The sequence below is a fragment of the Eulemur rufifrons genome, chromosome 4, assembly GCF_041146395.1.
Source record: "Eulemur rufifrons isolate Redbay chromosome 4, OSU_ERuf_1, whole genome shotgun sequence".
NCBI classification, from domain to species: domain Eukaryota; kingdom Metazoa; phylum Chordata; class Mammalia; order Primates; family Lemuridae; genus Eulemur; species Eulemur rufifrons.
This window is the reverse complement of record NC_090986.1, coordinates 18,859,644-18,877,955: the sequence shown is the minus strand read 5'-3', so window position 1 is coordinate 18,877,955 and position 18,312 is coordinate 18,859,644. Positions and strand designations below refer to the sequence as shown.

Below are 18,312 nucleotides of genomic sequence, written 5' to 3'. Positions count from 1 at the left end.
ATTACAGGTGTGAGCCACTGTGCCCGGCCCCAAACACAACTCTCTTGTCTCCCGGTTCTGTGAGATTGCTGGAAGCTTTACTGCTATTCAATTTATACCACCCTTTTTCCTTTCATCGAGAATCAACAATGCCTGGAATCCTTGGCTGCCTTGACAGCTCCCTGATACTTTCTCACAGGAGCCTGCATGTGTGTATGTGTTTAAAAACCTGCTTTTCTGGTTCTTAATAGAAGCTGAGTTCTGTTATAAGCTACTTACAGCTGGAGGCAGAAGTCTCTATGTACTTTTTTAACAGTGGTTAACATGATTGATTTAGGGATTCTGTGTCTTTAGAAATCTAGCAGTGAGGATTGCATGAACTTTCAAATAAATCCTTGAAAAAGACAGACAATTCTTATTCATCAAGTGATTCTTTATTCTTGTTTTAAAAAAGCCAAAAAGAGAGTGTCCTCTGCCCCAAATTAACTGCCTATGAATATTTAATAGTTCGTACTGTTTAGGATTTTGAACTTTCCAGAATGTTTTTTACCTATGCTATTCACCCCACAAATATGTTGTGTGCCTTTTATATTCTTTTTTATAGATAATAAAGCCAAGAAGCATACTAAGTAAACAGCCTAAAATCACAAGCTAATCATTGACAGGAATAAATAAAATCAGGCTTCCAACTCCTAGTTCTTTCCAGTATATTAAAGTGACCTTGATTCAACTGTGAATACATCATGGAATATAAAGTATTTCTTAGAAGCTGTACTCACACTCCTAAGTGTGATTTTACAGTATTGCTTGGTTTTGTTACCTCTAGTAACTTCACATCAAGGACATTTTCAGCGACATGGAAAGTTACGTGTATTCTGAGCCTCGAACTTCTATGCACACGTGCAGGTGCACGGATGGCTGTGCACCCCCGGCCTGCCCATTCAGTCTGAATCGGAGGGAATCATGGCAATTTGATTCCTGGGTGCAGAGATTCTGGTGTGGTCATCAGATTCTAAAAACAGTATTCACATGCAGACAGGTGACATGAAAACTACATGGCCTCAACTTCATAGGACGTCATAATCATGGAGTCTTAGAATAACTCTTGGCATCAAAGTTTAAAGATGGATCGCTTCCTCCAAATAGTCGCCACTCACTTGCAGGAGTGGTATTTATTCACCTAGTAGTTCTATTAATAGCTGTGTTCATGAGACACTCACATGGACTGTTTCTACTGTTCTTCAGCCCCCTTAATCACAGGCATTCCAGCTTCACTGCTGTACAACCAGAGGCGCAGAAGCGGCAGCTGTCAGGATCCTAATCCCTGCAGCTTGGACTTGTTGCCAGTGTGTACAGTGGTAAGCTGTGTGCCTTGGTGCTCGCCTTACAGGCACTAGCAGAGGTCTCTGCAGCAAAACAAAAATTGTGGATGATACTTTTTACCTTCTAGAAACTCAGCCAACTCGTTTAGGTATGTTCAGGCTTATTTAAATATTGGCCTTCAGGCAGACACGTATAATAAAGACTGGTTTTTTAATGGAAGAGATACTAAGTTGGGAGCAAAACGTGTGTCCACTTGTGGTATTGTTTCAGCTCTGTAAACTCGGTGACATAATTTAACCTTTGGTTTTCCTCGTTGGTAAATTGTAGGGAAAATAATTGTCTTCTAATATACTGAGGTGCGCTGTAAAGAAAAACGTGGCTGTGAAAGTGTTTTGGGATTTGGCAGAAAGGAGGGCTATATTAATTCATGGGAGCACAGTAATTGTTTATTATATGACCCCAATTGAGAAATAAAACATCAAATTACTCTTTTCCCAAGTTTGACTAACAGCTCATTTAAGCTTATTCAGATAATCTATTGGGGAGGCATGAAATACTTTAATTCCTTCAGTTTTAAATGTATTTTCTGGGATGGTATGGACTCTTTAAGGTAGAAGCTACTCAGAAGACCATCTCTTGGGCTGTTTGGCGTTGCAGACGTGCTAATGACGCATTGATGGGAACAAGTGAGCTGCTTCCAATGTTTTAACCACCTCTTACACTTTAGGATTGTTATTTTCCTAGTCAAGATGAAGATGATGCCTTTCTTTGTTACAGCAGAGGTAGTGTCTGGTGAAGAATATGTTTTCATTCTCTAGTAGCTTCTAAAGTTTCTGATTCTGAAAGCTTTGTTCTAATTTTGATTTGTACTAAATAGTGTTTAAATGGTCTTTCTTAAATCATGCTTTAACATATGATATTTTAATATAATTTTTTTCTGCTATATTTGGCTAAACTTTATTAGGCAAATATAAAAACACTCAATACACATTTTTAAATTAATTGCTACCATTTGATATTTTAGTGTATTTGTCTAGTTTTCAAGAAATGATCAAGAAAACATCAATGTATAGCCATCCATTAATTCATCATTTGATGGATCCAGAAGCTCATAAAGGTAAATCATTTTATGTTTTTATAGTTTCACCAATTCTAATAAGGCAGTTAATGGAATACAAAGTCTTACCTTTTCAGTATTCATTAATGTCTTAAAGGGAGCTAGGACTTTTATCAATTGCATATTATGTCTTGCCTTGTGTTTGCTAACCTGTCGATATCTCGAATAATGTTTATTGTTTAGTGCTATAACACTTATGATCCTGATGATATGTTAAAGATAATTTTCACAGGCAATAAACTATATAGACTTACTAAGTATTTAGAGTTTTTTGATCATTAAATGTGGAGTAATTCTCCCCCAAGTGCTGTACACTAAATGTATGATTGTGATTTCTAAGTTATTTCATTTCAGATAAGAAGCTCATAAGAGAGAGGAAAATAGTTTTATGTAAAGACTACAAGTTTTTACTAATGCTTGGATGAAAGACGAATTTAGGCTGTAAAAAACATCTCTAGGTTGTGTTTACAGTCCTTCTATTAATTATAGGCAAATACATAATGTAATTTGACCTCTAGATGTAAAGAGATTAAGTCTGAATTTTACTACCAGTGTGGTTATTTGAAATTGACCCACCATTGGTATATAGTCTTAAATATCAAGTGTGGCTTTAGATGGATTATGTAATGTGACTCTCCCATTGTCTTGAGATAAAAAGTGCAGACATATGCTCTTGACAGACTAGAAGAGTTACCATATTTTTAGAGAGCAGCTGTAATGCAAATCTGATTATTTTGGTTTCTCTCTCTGTCTCCCCCCCGCCCCCTTATCAGCATACACTATACATGTTTTCTAAAAACTATACTCCTAGTTTTTCCTTTTTTGGCCGTACCAGGTGGCTTCTCCCTAGGTGAGCATATCTTTAGGCCAAGAGAGCTGGGTGTACGCCCAGTGTTGGCAACCTACCTGGCTTAAACACGAACAGTTTTACTGCAGCAATTCTTGCAAACCTAAACATTTAAGTTGTATTCACTTAGAGAATCCAGCCATTCAGATGATTTGAATGAAGATGCAATTCTGTGTGATAAATGAATAAAGTTGCATCATTATCATTACCATTAGTAACAATTCTCGGTTTCAACAGTGTGCATAATAATTTGGCAAATTACAAGGGAAATGGAAGAAGTTCAAGGTAAGGTTGGGACAGAGCTAGTATTAAGATATTTTGTAACATGAACAAACACACCTCATAATCATCTATATAGCCAATTAAAGCTTTAAAAATATGTCCACAAGCACAGTGCTAAGCGGATTAAGTGTGTGCTGTTGGAACAGAGTCAGATGGCATTTTGTTGGAAAGACTTCCACCAAGTAGAGGAACACTCAGTTCTCAAGTACTGAAGAATGTTGACTTTTCCTGTCCTAACTATTTTACACTCTGTATCTTGTGCTTGGAAAGGATGGAGCTATAGCTCAGTGCTCATATTTCAACACTGGCACGAAAATCTAAGAGTTACAGGATGTCATTTATATACAGATTAAAATTAGGACTGTGGTTGGTGCTAAAAATTCCTCTATACATGTTTCTAATGCTACATTATAATCTAAGGTATCTAAAACCTCATGCACATTTTCTATTCCTAATATCTTATGTTGCCTGCATCATGCCAACTCCCCTCTCCAGCTATTAGCACACGTAGCAACAGAGTATGAAGTAGTGGGGTCTCCTGAGGGTCTGCAGCCTTGGAGCAAATTCATCCTTACCCAAGGTTCAGTGATTCCTGTGCACAATGACTCCCAAATTTGGCACTCCAACTGCTTATTTGACATCCTACACACTGCCTTGTGTCTGTTGGGCCCTTCAGGATGTCTACACGGGGGACACTTGCCCAAATGGGATTAAATGTGTAAAGCAGTGGTCCCCAACCTTTTTGGCACTGGGGACCAATTTCATGGAAGACAATTTTTCCATCAACCAGCGGTGGGTTGGGTAGGGGGTAGGGGGTCGGGGTCTGGGGGAGGGAGGCTGAGCTCAGGCAGTGATGCGAGTGATGGGAAGCTGCTATAAATACAGATGAAGCTGTTCTCACTTGCCTGCCGCTCACCTCCTGCTGTGCGGGCCCAGTTCCTAACAGGCCACAGAGAGGTACTGGTCTGTGGCCAGGGGTTGGGGCAGCAGGTGCAGGAGATACATCGGGGGGAAGTGTTTGTGGAGGATAAAGAAGGAAGGAACAGAAGTAGGAAGGGAGGGTCTTCAGACCACAGCACAGGTCCAGTGGGCTTGAGAGGAAGACAGATTGAATAGAAGAACCTCCAAGTGCAACACCGTTGTGAGAAAGTCTTGGATGGGTTGATGGGGAATCCCTGATCAAAAGTTGCCCACTAGAGGAGTGAACTATCTATCTCCTCCAGCAGAGAACATGGTCTCCCGGAGGCTGAAGGTGGCAGTGTTGGACAACTATGCTCCTTGTAGCAGATTCTCTTAATCTGCAGAGCACACATCCCTGGCTGGCACATTATGCCACAGACTAATGTATAATAAAAACCAATTTTTCTTTGCTGATTTTCCCCTCCATTTATATTTTCTATCTCAGTTTATGGCAACACCATTTCCCCGGCCACCCAGAAACTGGGAATCATCCCGCTCTTCTCCCTTCACACCCTTCATCATGACATCCCATTGATTTTACATCCCTAATACGTTCCCCGACCCCTTGTCCTGGTTCCAGCATCACTTGCCTCGATCCAGGTCTTTATTATTTCTTATCTTGACCGTCGTTAACTGCCTTCTAATTGGCTGTCTCACCCAGGACTAGCTCTCCTTCTTTACCCTCTGTAGTTCTTTTTCCACATTGTGGCCCGCACGATCTTTTAAAAATTCAAATCTCATCACATTTGTCTTCTGCTTAAAATTCTCCAGTGACTCATTATTTCTTATAGGATAAAATCAAGACTTCTTAACATGTTCTAATGTGTTTTATCTCATACTACTATCCCCGCTTATCCTATATTCTAGTTCTCCGAGTTTCCCAAATTGGAAAATTGATCAAGAGACTTTTTGTGAGTGGGCTTTTGCATATGCTGTTTCCTGTGTACAGTATGTCTTCCCTTCTTTTATTTGACTGACAAACTCAGAGTCATCAAGGCTTTCCTGAACTCCTGAACAAGTCATAATTCTTTCCTGAACTCTCTGAGATGATGTGGAACTTTTTATTTTTCAGTTGTTTAGTTAAGCCTCTGTTACAGCACTTATATCTTGATCTGTCTTTGAATTCATAGTGGCCAAGTGCTTAATGAATGAATGAATGAGTGAGTGAGCTATAACTTAGGCCAACTGGCTGGACTTAAATTTGCTCATTAGTGACAATCTTGTAGTTCTGGTCACCAGTCAGTGGACTCCCTTTAGGAACTAATATATCATTCTGCTCACGGTATCACATGAACATCTTTCAGGAGGATCTTCATAAATCTTTGCAGAGTTGGATATAAACAATACTGCATTAATTTATGAAGAAGAAATTTGAGTAATTCTGTCACTGTTTAAGAAACCTATCAAACTACAGTCTGAAGCAATATACAGGTGGTTCCTGGGTTACAGATGAGATGCTTTCCTGAGAACGTCTTCAAGTTGGATTTGTGTGTAACTCAGATTCTTGATGAACGGCATAATATGGTAATAATAACAGTAATAATAACAATACTATAATGGCTAATATGTGGAAATAATGATATAGTGTAATACTATAATAATAATATCCCTGTATTATAACAATAAATTACAGAAACTATTGTGCTCTTTCTTTTAATTCAAACAAACAGAACATAAAAACGAACTCATACAAAAAGTTTATATGGGAGATAGAAGAAATTTCAAAAAGAATATTAAATGTTAATGCTCACCTAATGTTGCGTCAGTGTATTGCTTACTGGAAGGGGCATTTTTGAGGCAAGAAGGTAGCTGACAGTAATCGGAAGGTGATGATGGTGATGGTGCTGGAGAGAATGGAGTGGGTGCTGGAGAGTCAGGGTTTGATTCTGTTGCTGGAGGAGGGAAACTGACCACTGAAGTCGGTTTCTTGAAAAAGGCATCTAGGGTTGTTTGCACAGCCTTTTTCTTTTTTTCATCGTAGATGGCCTTGTAGCAGCTGATGTTCTCCCTAACTGCACAGTAAACCTTTGTAAACGCTCAGTGTTAGGATCTTAGCAAATCCTGTTTCAATGAGAGGAAACTTTTGTCATAAACTTTCTTGGCTCTGGATCTTCTAATTCTTCCTATTATGTTTCTATCAGCTGCTTCTCTATCTGTCTATAAGACTAGCTGCCAACTAACCGCTTACGCCATGTGGGCTTGTTTACACGTGTGGAAGAAACTAGTTCCCAAATTATTAATTAATTATTCAATTATAAATTATCCTTATGGGGAGCCTTGGGAGCTCGTAAGTACAGAGTGCTGTAAGTCGGGTGGTCCGTAACTCGGAGGCTGCCTGTATCTAGTATCCTAGTTGGAGTACTACAGCACATATCATTACTAATGTCAAAATCATTTAACACATTTTAAATGTTTAAAAAGTAACCTGAGTACATGTGGTGCTTGTTTTGGGATACTTCACTTAGTAGAATAGGTTCCAGCTCTATCCAGGATAATACAAGAGGTGCTAGATCACCATTGTTTTTGTGGCTGAGTAGAACTCCATGGTATACATATATCACATTTTATTAATCCGCTCATGTATTGATGGGCACTTGGGTTGTTTCCACATCTTTGCAATTGTGAATAGTGCTGCTATAAACATTCGAGTGCAGATGTCTTTTTTATAGAATGTCTTTTGTTCTTTTGGGTAGATGGCCAGTAATGGGATTGCTGGATCAATGGTAGTTCACTGGGTGTCCGGCAGGTGGGAGTAGGGAGGAGGGGATGGGTATATACACAAGTAACGGGTGCAGTGTGCACCATCTGGGGGATGGACACGCTTGAAGCTCTGACTCAGGTGGGGCAAGGGCAATATACGTAACCTAAACATTTATACCCCTGTAATATGCTGAACTAAAAAAAAAATAAAGTAACCTGAATAAGTATCTGCTAAATAACACTAAAAATTTTCCACATGTTGAATAAAAATAACTCTATTTAACAAATTGTATTGTGGGTTTTAAAAATTTTTTGCATTGTAATTAATGCTGAAAGGACCATCATACAAATCATTTTCATACATTTCTAATTATTTATGTTGAATAAATTTTTCAATATAGAATAATTGGGCTAAAGTATAAGAACTTTTTTTTTTTTTTTTAATAACAGAAATTTATTTGTCACAGTTCTGGAGGCTGGGAAATCAAAGATCGAGGCACCAGCAGATTCAGTGTCTCGTGAGGACCCTGTATCTGCTTCATAGATGGTATCATTTTGATGCATCCTTTAGGGGACAAATGCTGTGTCCTCACATGGCAGAAGGGACAGAAGGGACAAACACACCCCCCTCAAGCCCTTTTATAAGGGACTAATCCATTCACAAGGTCAGAGCCTCATGGCCTAATCATTTTTTTTTTTTTTTTAAATTTATTTCAAAGTATTACAGGGGTACAAATGTTTTTGGTTACATGGATCACTTTTGTAATGCTTGAGTTAGGGTTGTAAGTGTGCCTGTCTTGCAGATAGTGTTCGTTGTACCCGTTAGGTAAGTTTTCACCCATCCCCTTCTCCCTCCTCCCAATGTTTGATTTCCATTGAGTTAATATACAGTCTGCCTTAGATGTCTCCAAAACTCAGATATGAATGTCAAGTTTGGATGTCAGTTGTTGCCCTTAGGGGAGACAGAACACCACTGCAAAAGCACACAAATGCACACCTGGCTCCTAGACACAGGGCTGCCGCCTTCCTCAGACTCTTGTCATTTTTTGTCTAGATTGTTGCCTTCTAGCTAGCTTCTAATGTCACCAGTCCTTTAGCTACTGCTGCCAGATGTGGTTCTTAAATATACAATCTGATCATGTCAGTCCTGTTCTGACAACCTTTAATGGCTCTTCCTTACCTTATAGAACAAAGGTCAACACTGCACATAAATTTAATCCCAACCTACTTCTTAAGGCTTATTTTCTACAGACCCAACATGCCCCTTGTACGGTGTTAATCATAATCCTGAAAGACACAATCCTGAACGCCATAATATCGAATGTTGAAATCCCAAAAGATCAAACTCTCTAAAGTCTAAAATCCCTAACATCTAATTGAATCCCCAAACCATAATGACAAATTTAGAATTAGGTGTGACCAAGGCTTCTAAAAGTGAATTTAAATGTGTTACCAATAGTTTTTTTCTATTCAGCCCAAAACATTTGTTGGAAAATTCAGATGAGTGAATATGGCATTGAGGAAAACTTCAGTTTCCTTCCAGCTGATGAAATTCCAGGAGGTCTAATGAATTAAAGCTGCACTTGCCTGAAGAAGCCAGAGAAGTCACTGCTTCAAAAATAATTAGGTGTATGGTAGGATAAAGAAGACACACAATGATGTTGCCATTTGATCACCAGTATGTTTTCTGCCAAATGTGTGGTCTGTATATGGATGTATGTAGAATGGATTTCCATGCACTCAAAGCAACATAGGAACATGGCACAGAAGATAGGAAAATTTAATAGGGAATGCTCATGTTGGTGTATACTGAATCAATGAAGAATTTCAAAAAGAGCAGTTCCATGTAGAAAATCAATGTGAATTTATTCTCCCAGGAGAGCCATGCCCTAAAAGAAAAGAAAGCAGTTATTCATCTAAATAACTCTTATGGCTACCTCCAAGCAATTACTCATAATCCATCCCTGTAATATACTTTTTCATATGTTGAATTTTCTTTGTAGTTTTTCTGGGATTTGGGTTTTGTTTTTCTTTTTTTAGTTTTTTCCGCACTTTTAAAAATTTTCAGCATTTTTTATAATTCTCCATACTATATATTTAATCTTTGCATCATTTTCAATACTGCAGATATAAATTGTGTAAAGACTTTTAGAAGGTTCTAATTTTTCTATGCATTTTTCACAAATTTGACTCCACGAAAGTGAATTATTACAACATTGACTTCGTGTGTAAGCGTTGTGTGAGTACACAAAAACTTGTTGAAACTTCCTCAATAAATGAAGAGATGTCCTTTTTGTACATATGCATTTGCGAAAGATAAAATTTCTCAGCTCTTTGAGCAAATGTATATGCAATGTGATCCATCATGGATTTTTAATTTTTTTTAATTTTTTTTTTTTTTTCTTTTAGAGACAGGTCTCACTATGTTGTCCAGGCTGGCCTTGAACTCCTGGGCACAAGTGATCTTCCCGCCTCATCTCCTAAGTAGGTGGCACTACAGGTACCACCACCATACCTGGCTTCATCTTGGTTTTTGATCAATTTCATCCAAAGACTTTGGTTGTCCATCAGGGTATTTCCGATGATTGTAATTATATAAGCCATTTCTTCATGAATATGGTTAGTCTGCTCATAACTCTTATACCTGTGGGACTATTAGTACACCTGAATGTTTATGCTTATAAAAATATGTGTGTTATCATTGGCTATTTTGTTATGTAAAGTGGCTTATGAAGTGTTCTGTCATGCTTTTAATTAATATGTTTCTCATATCTTTTAAAAATGTAAATAACTCTCTTTAAAAGAACTTAAAATTTTTTTTTTCACAATTATATTTTTTGGATTTTGATCTTTTGGGATTTCAACATTTGGGATTATGGCATTGATGATTGTGTCTTTTGGGATTATGGCCCAAACTCCACCTTGTACACGAGGTCCACTATTCTTCTAAGGGCTCCCTGGGCTCAAGTGTCTTCTCCCTTGTCGTGCTTCTCCCAATTCATCCAACCAGTGGTGCCTTCCATTGCATTTTAGAAATCTTTCTTTTACAGCATTTACCAAGCTGCATTGACATTTTTTTTTAGCTGTCTGTCCCTTCCATACTCCCAATAGTAAACTTTGAGTACAACTATTGTAATTTAGATGGGTTTCTTCCCCCATTTGCATCCAGAGAAGTCTCAATAGAAGATGAATTTCCTTTCTTCTGCAAAGGCATAGAATGTAGTATTAATTGGTCTGTTTGATTAGAGTTACAGCCTCTGTACAACCTCCTTGGAAACTAAGGGGACCAAGAGACAGAAAATATTTGTAAAATCTTCTCAGGAATTAGTTTCAACATATGAGCCCAAGACCTTGACATTGCTGAGGTGTTCCGAATTGTATCTTTCGGGTTAAGCCTATGACCATTTACTAATCTGAAAATACCTTTAACTTCTTCCTGTTCTTCTCTTTAATCTGTAGGCATTTCTAAGGAGCACATGACATTCATCTTTGAATAGACGATTCAGTTGAATGACAGTCTCTTTCATTTAGTAGAAGGGTTTTTACTTTAAATTTTGCTGACAGGTTTTCATGACAGCCTTCAAATAGAAGCTTGAATTCACTTGTCATAGCTGTTAAAGAGTTAGATTTTTTTCTTTTGGTATATTTATGTGATCTGACCCTTTCACTTATTATTGCTATTATTGACCTTAAGAGTACAAAAGGGAAGAGTATAGACAAAGCCTCTATTTTTGAAAGCTTTCTGTAATCTAGCAGCTAAGTCAATTCACTGTTGAATTTTCCTCTTAAGAAAATCATCATCATAATGTGGCAGAATCTTGCTAATTTTCACTTCATACTTGAAACCTTTTTGATTCTCAGGAGAACAAGAGCACCTGGTAGATTTTATTCACTATCAGCAAAGATTTAATAGCAGGAAAATGGTGTTAAGACTTTTTTGTATCAAAAAGCATTAAAATAGATAAGTCCAAGAGAGCAACATAATTTACTACTATGTCTTGATTATGTTTTATTTACAATCTGTTTTAATATTTATGTTTCAATATTAAATTCATCAATAAAATAATATTCTAAGATTATAGTAGATAGCTTTTATCTAAAGGCACAGTTATCAGAAGTTTTCTGCTTTCCATAGAGGGAAGCCAAGATAACAGCATATTGTGTAACATTACCTGGTTTGTTTGTCCTGGGGTCTGAGTGTTAGATAACAAGGGGAGGGTATATGTGGAAAAATTATTATTTGAATATATATTAGAATTCTGTTGTATGACAAGGCTGTTAATTTTTTGCAGAAAATTACTCTTCAAATCCTAACTAAAAACCAAAGACTATCTGCTAAATTGATTAATCTTCTCAACATTCAATCCCATATTCAACAAATAACTAAGCATACAGTTGGAGGGACATGTTCTTTCTAAACTGGAGCACAGATTTCTTTTTATTACAATAGGGCTGCTCCATCAATGCCTTTATGATTGTGAAGCTCTTTCTGTTAGATTGCAGTTTAGAGATTCTTACTATCAACATTGAAATGGGTGGCATCATTGCTAGAACTTGGTATTAAACATGTCATTTGACTTAAGTAAATAATTACTATTAAAACTATTACCTCAAAATCTTTAAATAAAAGTTCATGTGGGAAAACAGCACCCAAAGTTTTAAGATGAAAATAATTGTATGTGTTTTCTTTTAAAATTCCACATATCTAGACAAATTTTTATTATTTTTCTTGTCATAAATTTTATTTTAATCGTCATTGGTTACTCCAAAAGAAACGTGATCATTCTGTCAGTGTTGTCCTTAAAAGAGCATATTCCCCTTAGGCAAATTATTTTAAGCTGCCAAGTTCAGTATATTTTGGTTACATGCTACAAATTATGCTAATTTTTATAAGAGTTTTTTCTTATGGGATGCCTATAGTATTCTTACAATATTTAAATTCAAAAGAGAATATTAAAAAAGACATTATAAGTTAAATTTTATTCAGCCTGACATTTTCTATATGATACATGATCATCCTAGTTATGTAACTAATTTTGTGTGACCATTTATGGTAGATGGAGTTGTGCTCTTTTTAGAGTATATATATAATTGATAGTGTTTATAGGTGTTTCTTGCAATCTCTTTGAAGGTCCTTTGTTTTGGGAGTATACATAATTTTCAGTTATTATGATATACTAATATATATTTTAAATCTCACTGCCTTATGAAGGAAAAGATATGGTCGTTCTTAAAAAGAAATGACTAACTTGGTTTATTAAGAAAGGCACAGTCAAAAGCCAGGAATTCATTTGTCATCCTTCTGTAGTGGTTAGGACAGCAGCACTGATCTGGCCAACTAACCTTTAAAAGAACGTGCAAAGTCAAAGATGTCGGGTTGTACCAGTAAATATTCACAAGCAAAGTTTTTATATCAAAGACTGGAACTTTCGAAGATGCCCCTGGGATTTAGTGTACTCTAACATCTATTAATCCCTGATACCTTAGGTGACTTGTCAAAGAAGTGCTACATTTACAAGGAGTGTGCAAGGAGGCCCAAGAGGACAAATTCAGCTAAAGGTCAAGGAAGCAATTAATGTTCTCTACTTTTCCCTAAAGAACTTCCTCAGCAAATGTTGCCCTCTCCCCGCCCCCCTCAATCTTATTAGCAAGGCAAGTGCATATAGTGAAATGAAAGTTAAAGTTCAAATAAAACATATTATCAATATTATTTGGTTCTTAGAACTCTTCCTGAATGTGAATGCATGCAGTTGTTTAAGAAGTACAGTGAAAAATATTAAATAGAAGAGATGGCTCTTGCTGAAGAATATTAATTTTTTTTAATTTCTTCGTTTTCTTTGCATCTCTGTCAAGAGTCAATGTTTGCAGTAGTAGTAGAGTTGGGTGGTGGGCTGGGCCTTTCCTGTGGGGTGCAGTTAAGTTGGAGCTCTTTTGGAGAACACATGGTTCTGTCTGGATTCTAAGTGGGACACACCCCCCCCCCCCCCCCCCCTCTATTTCCTAGTCCTTTAAATTTATGAAAACTCTTGTGTTCCCTCAGGTCTTTTCTTCTTTATAATGAACATGTTGATCTCCCCAAACTGTCCTCTTTATAAGGTTGAGTTTCAAAATTTCTCACCTCTCAGTTGCTCTAATTTCTCAGTATCCCTCTACAGTGGGGCTTCCTGAGAACATGGTGTACGAGTCTGATCTGACCAGCATGAACTAGAACAGAGCCTTTACTGCCCTCATTTAGAAATTATATTGTTAACACGGCCTGGGTGTAATAGCTTTTTTGACAATTGTATTATACTTAGGACTCATATTGAGCTTGTGGCCAATTAAATCTATATATCTGTTTCCTTTCTCAAGCAGCTTCATTAAACTCAGGCTAAACGTGGTCTTTAGATTTACCTTTATTAAATTTCACATTGTTGTGTCCAATCCACTGTTATCTCACCAAGATATTGTGATCACATTTGGCTTTCTAGCGTACCTGTTCCTATCACTTTTATATCATCTGAAATTTGATCATACTCAATATCGTCAAGCAATTGATGAAAATGTTTGTCAGGACAAAGCTGAGAACATATCAATTATTAGAAAGGTCTGTCCAGGTGGGCATCAAAGCCATGTGCTTTGGGGGCACTGCGAAAAAACTCTTTCATCCAATCCAATCATTCTTCATGGGGATCCCGTGAGATACCACATGTACTGCTGAAGTTCAGATAAATTGTGTCTATGAATTTGTAGTTTTCCCAAGGGTAGGGACCATGTCTGTCTGGCTACTAGTCCATTTCCATCACGCAGTGCTGTGCCTGGCACACAGAGTAACTAGAATTGCACAGTGTGGCCAATATAAATAGTTCGGATCACATACTCCACCACTGATCTTTCTCTTATTCTATATGAACTGATTGGTGGCCCTTAAAATATATTGCTTTTTAAAAGTATACCAGTTATTATTTGTTTCATGTAGCATTGCAAAAATGGCTAGTGGTGATTTCAACTTCAGCAAAAATCTGAAAGATGTTACTACCCTGACGTATGAAATGTTAGTTTATGAGTTATTTCAAATAGTTTAACTTATTATATTATTTTATTTCATCTAAAGTCAATGACTATTGAAAAGTAACTTAGACTAAGTAGAAATGCTGCATTTCCCTTAGGTTCTTCTCCTTTTTCATGGCTTTACTAACACAACCATTGCCTTTTTTTCCCCCCCTTTCAGAGATCAGAGAAAACTATGATGACAAGCAGGTGGTCACAGAGATCATGGCGAGGTGTTTCGCTCCAACTCTTTTAACAACCAATTCCTGGGAAGGTTTTCATTTTGTTGGTCATGAGATTCGGATTACTGAAGCCATGGACTGTTATGGTGCTGTTGTTTGGCCATCGGTATAACTTTACACAAAATTTGCTGCATTCTAATTATTTTCCAGCCAGTTTGGTTCATTATTATGTTCTACTTGGAAGAAGAAAATAGGTTCCATAGTCTTACTTTGTGACCTCAGATAACATTAAATTTTAGAAAGCATATGATTGGGAAATTGCTTCCATCAATTAATTCTGTTTTGGATTTTTATCAAGATTTGTAGGAATAATAAAGAAAGTTGTTTACTCCTTCAGTTTTTTATGAATTTAGAATAGTAAACATTTTTATTTCCCATTTTGGGGGTGTTTGAGCTAAACAATTATGATGAAATCTATAAGTCTCATGTGCAGAATATTCTAAAAGGCCCCCACTCCTTTACCAACTGTCCTATGAAAGGTAGTGGACCCACCAGCATTGCCTGCCTCAACCCTTTACACTGCTTGGAAATGACTAGTAGTATTAGAAGATGCTTCCTTTAAAGATGATCAAAACTAAGCAACTGAATTCTGTGTTTTTAGTTATCTCTAGTTTTTTCCTAACAATCCCCAAAAGCTTTTTGTAGCCAAAATGTTGAACCTATCAGTAGATGTACTTCTGCTGATGCTATTTTGGAGTGATGTGCACGCACGCACACAAATACACTCGCATGCTCACACGTGCACACATAACATCAGTGGCATATTTATCTAATAGAATTTAATTTTATTTTCTGTTACTACTTGCACAGCGCCACGTTTTTCTTTTTTTAAACTTTTGTAGGCCCTTGTTCTATGCTATTTCCTGGAAACAAATGCAAAGCAGTATAATATGATTGACAAAAATGTGATTGAAATTGGAGCTGGAACAGGGCTGGTCTCCATTGTGGCAAGTTTACTTGGTAAGTAGATCTTTTTCATTGAATAGGGGTCAGAGAATTTAATGATCAAATATCATTAGTTGTTTTACTATCCAATGTACTATGACCTGGGCCTATCTGTAACTTTTTAATTGTTTGGGCTTCATCAAGAAGCTCTACCAATTTTAAAGCCTCCTTCTTGGCTTCCTTTAGAACTTGTGTGTAAGTTGTGTTGATTTTCATAAAGTACTAAGTCACAAGCCTTAGATGAAGCATTCTAAATGGGAGGTGCACTTAAGCCTGCTGGTTGCTAAAGGAGGTGTGTGAAATACCAGGCAGAGACAGGATCTGTTGCTGCTGATTCTGATGCACTTTAGATTTTAGTGCTATTTCAGTGTTCCCATGTAGCTGTGGATTCCTTTTGGGTTTTGAAGTGCTATGCTTTTATGAAAAAGCACCTGCTAGAATAGGGAAGGAGTATTAGAGATCACATAAAAATCACATGTCCACTTCTATTTTTAGGTGTTTGTCCTTGAATTTATTTTCTCAGTTCATTTCCATTCTTCTTTCATGACCCCTATCTCTCTCAACAGCATCTTTTCCAACTAGGCGTGTGATAGTCTCTATGTATGCCGGAGCCTGTTTCAGTTCAGTCTTTTTTTGTTGTTGTTATCTATTTCATTGCCCTAATTTAGCTGCCTGCTCTGGTGTGCACTACCCAAATCTCTCTTGATTTCCTTGATCTTCAGAAGTGCACACCTGCCACTCTAAAATCTTGAGAGGAATTCAAGATTTAGCAATTTACAACTTTCTAAACACTGGAGAGACATAGGACCCTTGAAGTCCTCCCAAATATATTTTTTTAAAAATTGCTCTGTCCTGTTATTGCTTTCCAAAGTCACTATTCCATTTAGTATGGATAGAGTCAGAATCACTCTCTGATTTATACCTGAAAGTCTCAGAATTTGTGTTTTGGGAAGTCATTTGTTTTATTAAAAAGCATTGATCCCTTTGATCTGTTTGTCTAACTTGAAACAAATACCAAAAGATGGAAGCTTTGTTTAGTCAGTATTTTGAGAGTAGTGGTGTTTACCTCTCTAGACACAAAGATATTAAGTGTAATAGTCAGATAGTTTACATTTAATATGGGAAGAGGTATATTCCTTATCCTAGGATTTTAAAAAGATTTGTTGAAAATGATAGACCCACCCACACTAGAATGTAAAGGCTTATATTTCTGTGATTCTACCAATGATACTCATATTTCTCTTTGGTTTTAATATTTTCACAAAATACAATGCATGCCAAGAGACATGTGACATTGTGGCCATGAAATGGGTTCTAATTTGGTCTAAGCTGAACTAGACTTATCTTCCAATTCTGCTTTCCCATTCTTTACCCTGTTCTGTGCTTCTCTGATGCTGTGGAATTGGCCAATCCTAGATTTACTTACAGATTTTTTTCAAGCTCTGCTACTGTTCAAAGTTCACTTTAAGGACCAAATTTTTACAAATTTTCTCCTGTGAATTTTTCTTCCTGAAATTGACCACCACTATACACTTTCCACTTGGAAATTCTTTACATCTTTAAGCATTCTGTCCTATGTCTATGATCTTTGGCTTTCTGAGCACTATATGCATGTTGTAGCTGTAAACATCTTTTGGTGGGGAGATTAACACTTATGATGGGGTCAAGCTGAAAACTTGGGCATAAACATGAATGTCATGATACTTTCCATGTGATGCCATTGAAAAACCTTTCCTCCCACTACTTCTCATGCAAGCTCTTCCTTTTCAACTATAGAATGCCCCACGTTACATAGGCTCGTTCGATCCATGTGACTGAATTCTTTTAGGGAGGTGCTTTCATCAACGACTTCTGATTGTTCTAATGAGGGTACCAAATATTTTGAATTTCCCTTTCTCTCTATTATTTTTCTCCTAGCATACAGATAGAAAATAGAAAACAACAACCATCATGAAACAAACCACAAACAAAGAGCCAGAACAGAGAAATGCAGTGGTGTGCACAAGTACCTTTGGACTCTATTTTTTTTTTCTTTAAACAGAGGCATATAGCTACCTTCGCATCTATTTTGAAAGGGATTCTCTTTCTGTGTGTATGTACTGACCAGTCTTTTACTTGGGACTAACAATTGTGCAGAATTGCAATGTGCATGTTGGCTTGAAACTTTTGATTGTTTTAGCTCATCTCACGATGAGCTTTTTCTTCTGTTCTTTGTTTCACAGGTGCTCGTGTGACTGCCACAGATTTACCTGAATTACTTGGAAACCTGCAGTATAATATTTCCCGAAACACCAAGATGAAAAGCAAGCATTTGCCTCAGGTTAAAGAACTTTCCTGGGGAGTAGCTTTAGATAAAAACTTCCCCAGGTCTTCGAATAATTTTGACTATATCCTGGCAGCAGATGTGGTCTATGCTCATCCTTTTTTGGAAGAACTCCTTGTTACCTTTGACCATCTGTGCAAAGAAACCACCATCATCATCTGGGTGATGAAATTCAGGTTGGAGAAAGAAAATAAATTTGTAGATAGATTTAAGGAGTTATTTGACCTGGAGGAAATTTCCAGTTTTCCTAGCCTGGATATTAAGTTGTATAAAGCTATGAAGAAAAATCGAAGGAGTGCATGATGATGTCCTGGATGCGGACATGGAAGTGCCAAGGCAATTTCCAGCCAATTATCGCTTTAAAGAAAACCCTAAGTAATTGGATGTACCACTGACTTTCCCAAAGGGAAGCGCGCGCGCGCGCACACACACACACACACACACACACTGCTATGAGAATAGAAGATAGTTTCCCAAATTTTCCTCACCTCAGGCAGGGATTTTCCCAGATACTGCACGTGGGTCTGCAGGATTCGAGGTAACTTGCTCTGTCTCCATCAGCATT

General features: G+C 37.2%; 1 protein-coding gene across 1 annotated transcript; it reads left to right on the top strand.

The window, feature by feature from the left end:
- The first annotated feature begins 1,199 nt into the window (after positions 1-1,199).
- LOC138382435 (putative methyltransferase-like protein 21E) lies at positions 1,200-18,050 on the top strand. Its single transcript, XM_069466937.1, has 6 exons — positions 1,200-1,287; positions 1,370-1,450; positions 2,327-2,419; positions 14,419-14,585; positions 15,322-15,439; positions 17,647-18,050. The coding sequence occupies exons 1-6, from the start codon at positions 1,200-1,202 to the stop codon at positions 18,048-18,050; spliced, it is 951 nt and encodes a 316-aa protein (XP_069323038.1).
- The last annotated feature ends 262 nt before the right edge of the window (positions 18,051-18,312 follow it).

What these genes read in the sequence shown, in the direction of transcription:
- LOC138382435 (XM_069466937.1), top strand. Translation starts at nt 1,200, where the DNA reads ATGGACTGTTTCTACTGTTCTTCAGCCCCCTTAATCACAGGCATTCCA. An exon ending in AACTCAGCCAACTCGTTTAG is followed by an intron (nt 1,451 to 2,326) that starts GTATGTTCAGGC and finishes TTGATATTTTAG; the next exon opens with TGTATTTGTCTAGTTTTCAA. An exon ending in GGATCCAGAAGCTCATAAAG is followed by an intron (nt 2,420 to 14,418) that starts GTAAATCATTTT and finishes CCCCCCTTTCAG; the next exon opens with AGATCAGAGAAAACTATGAT.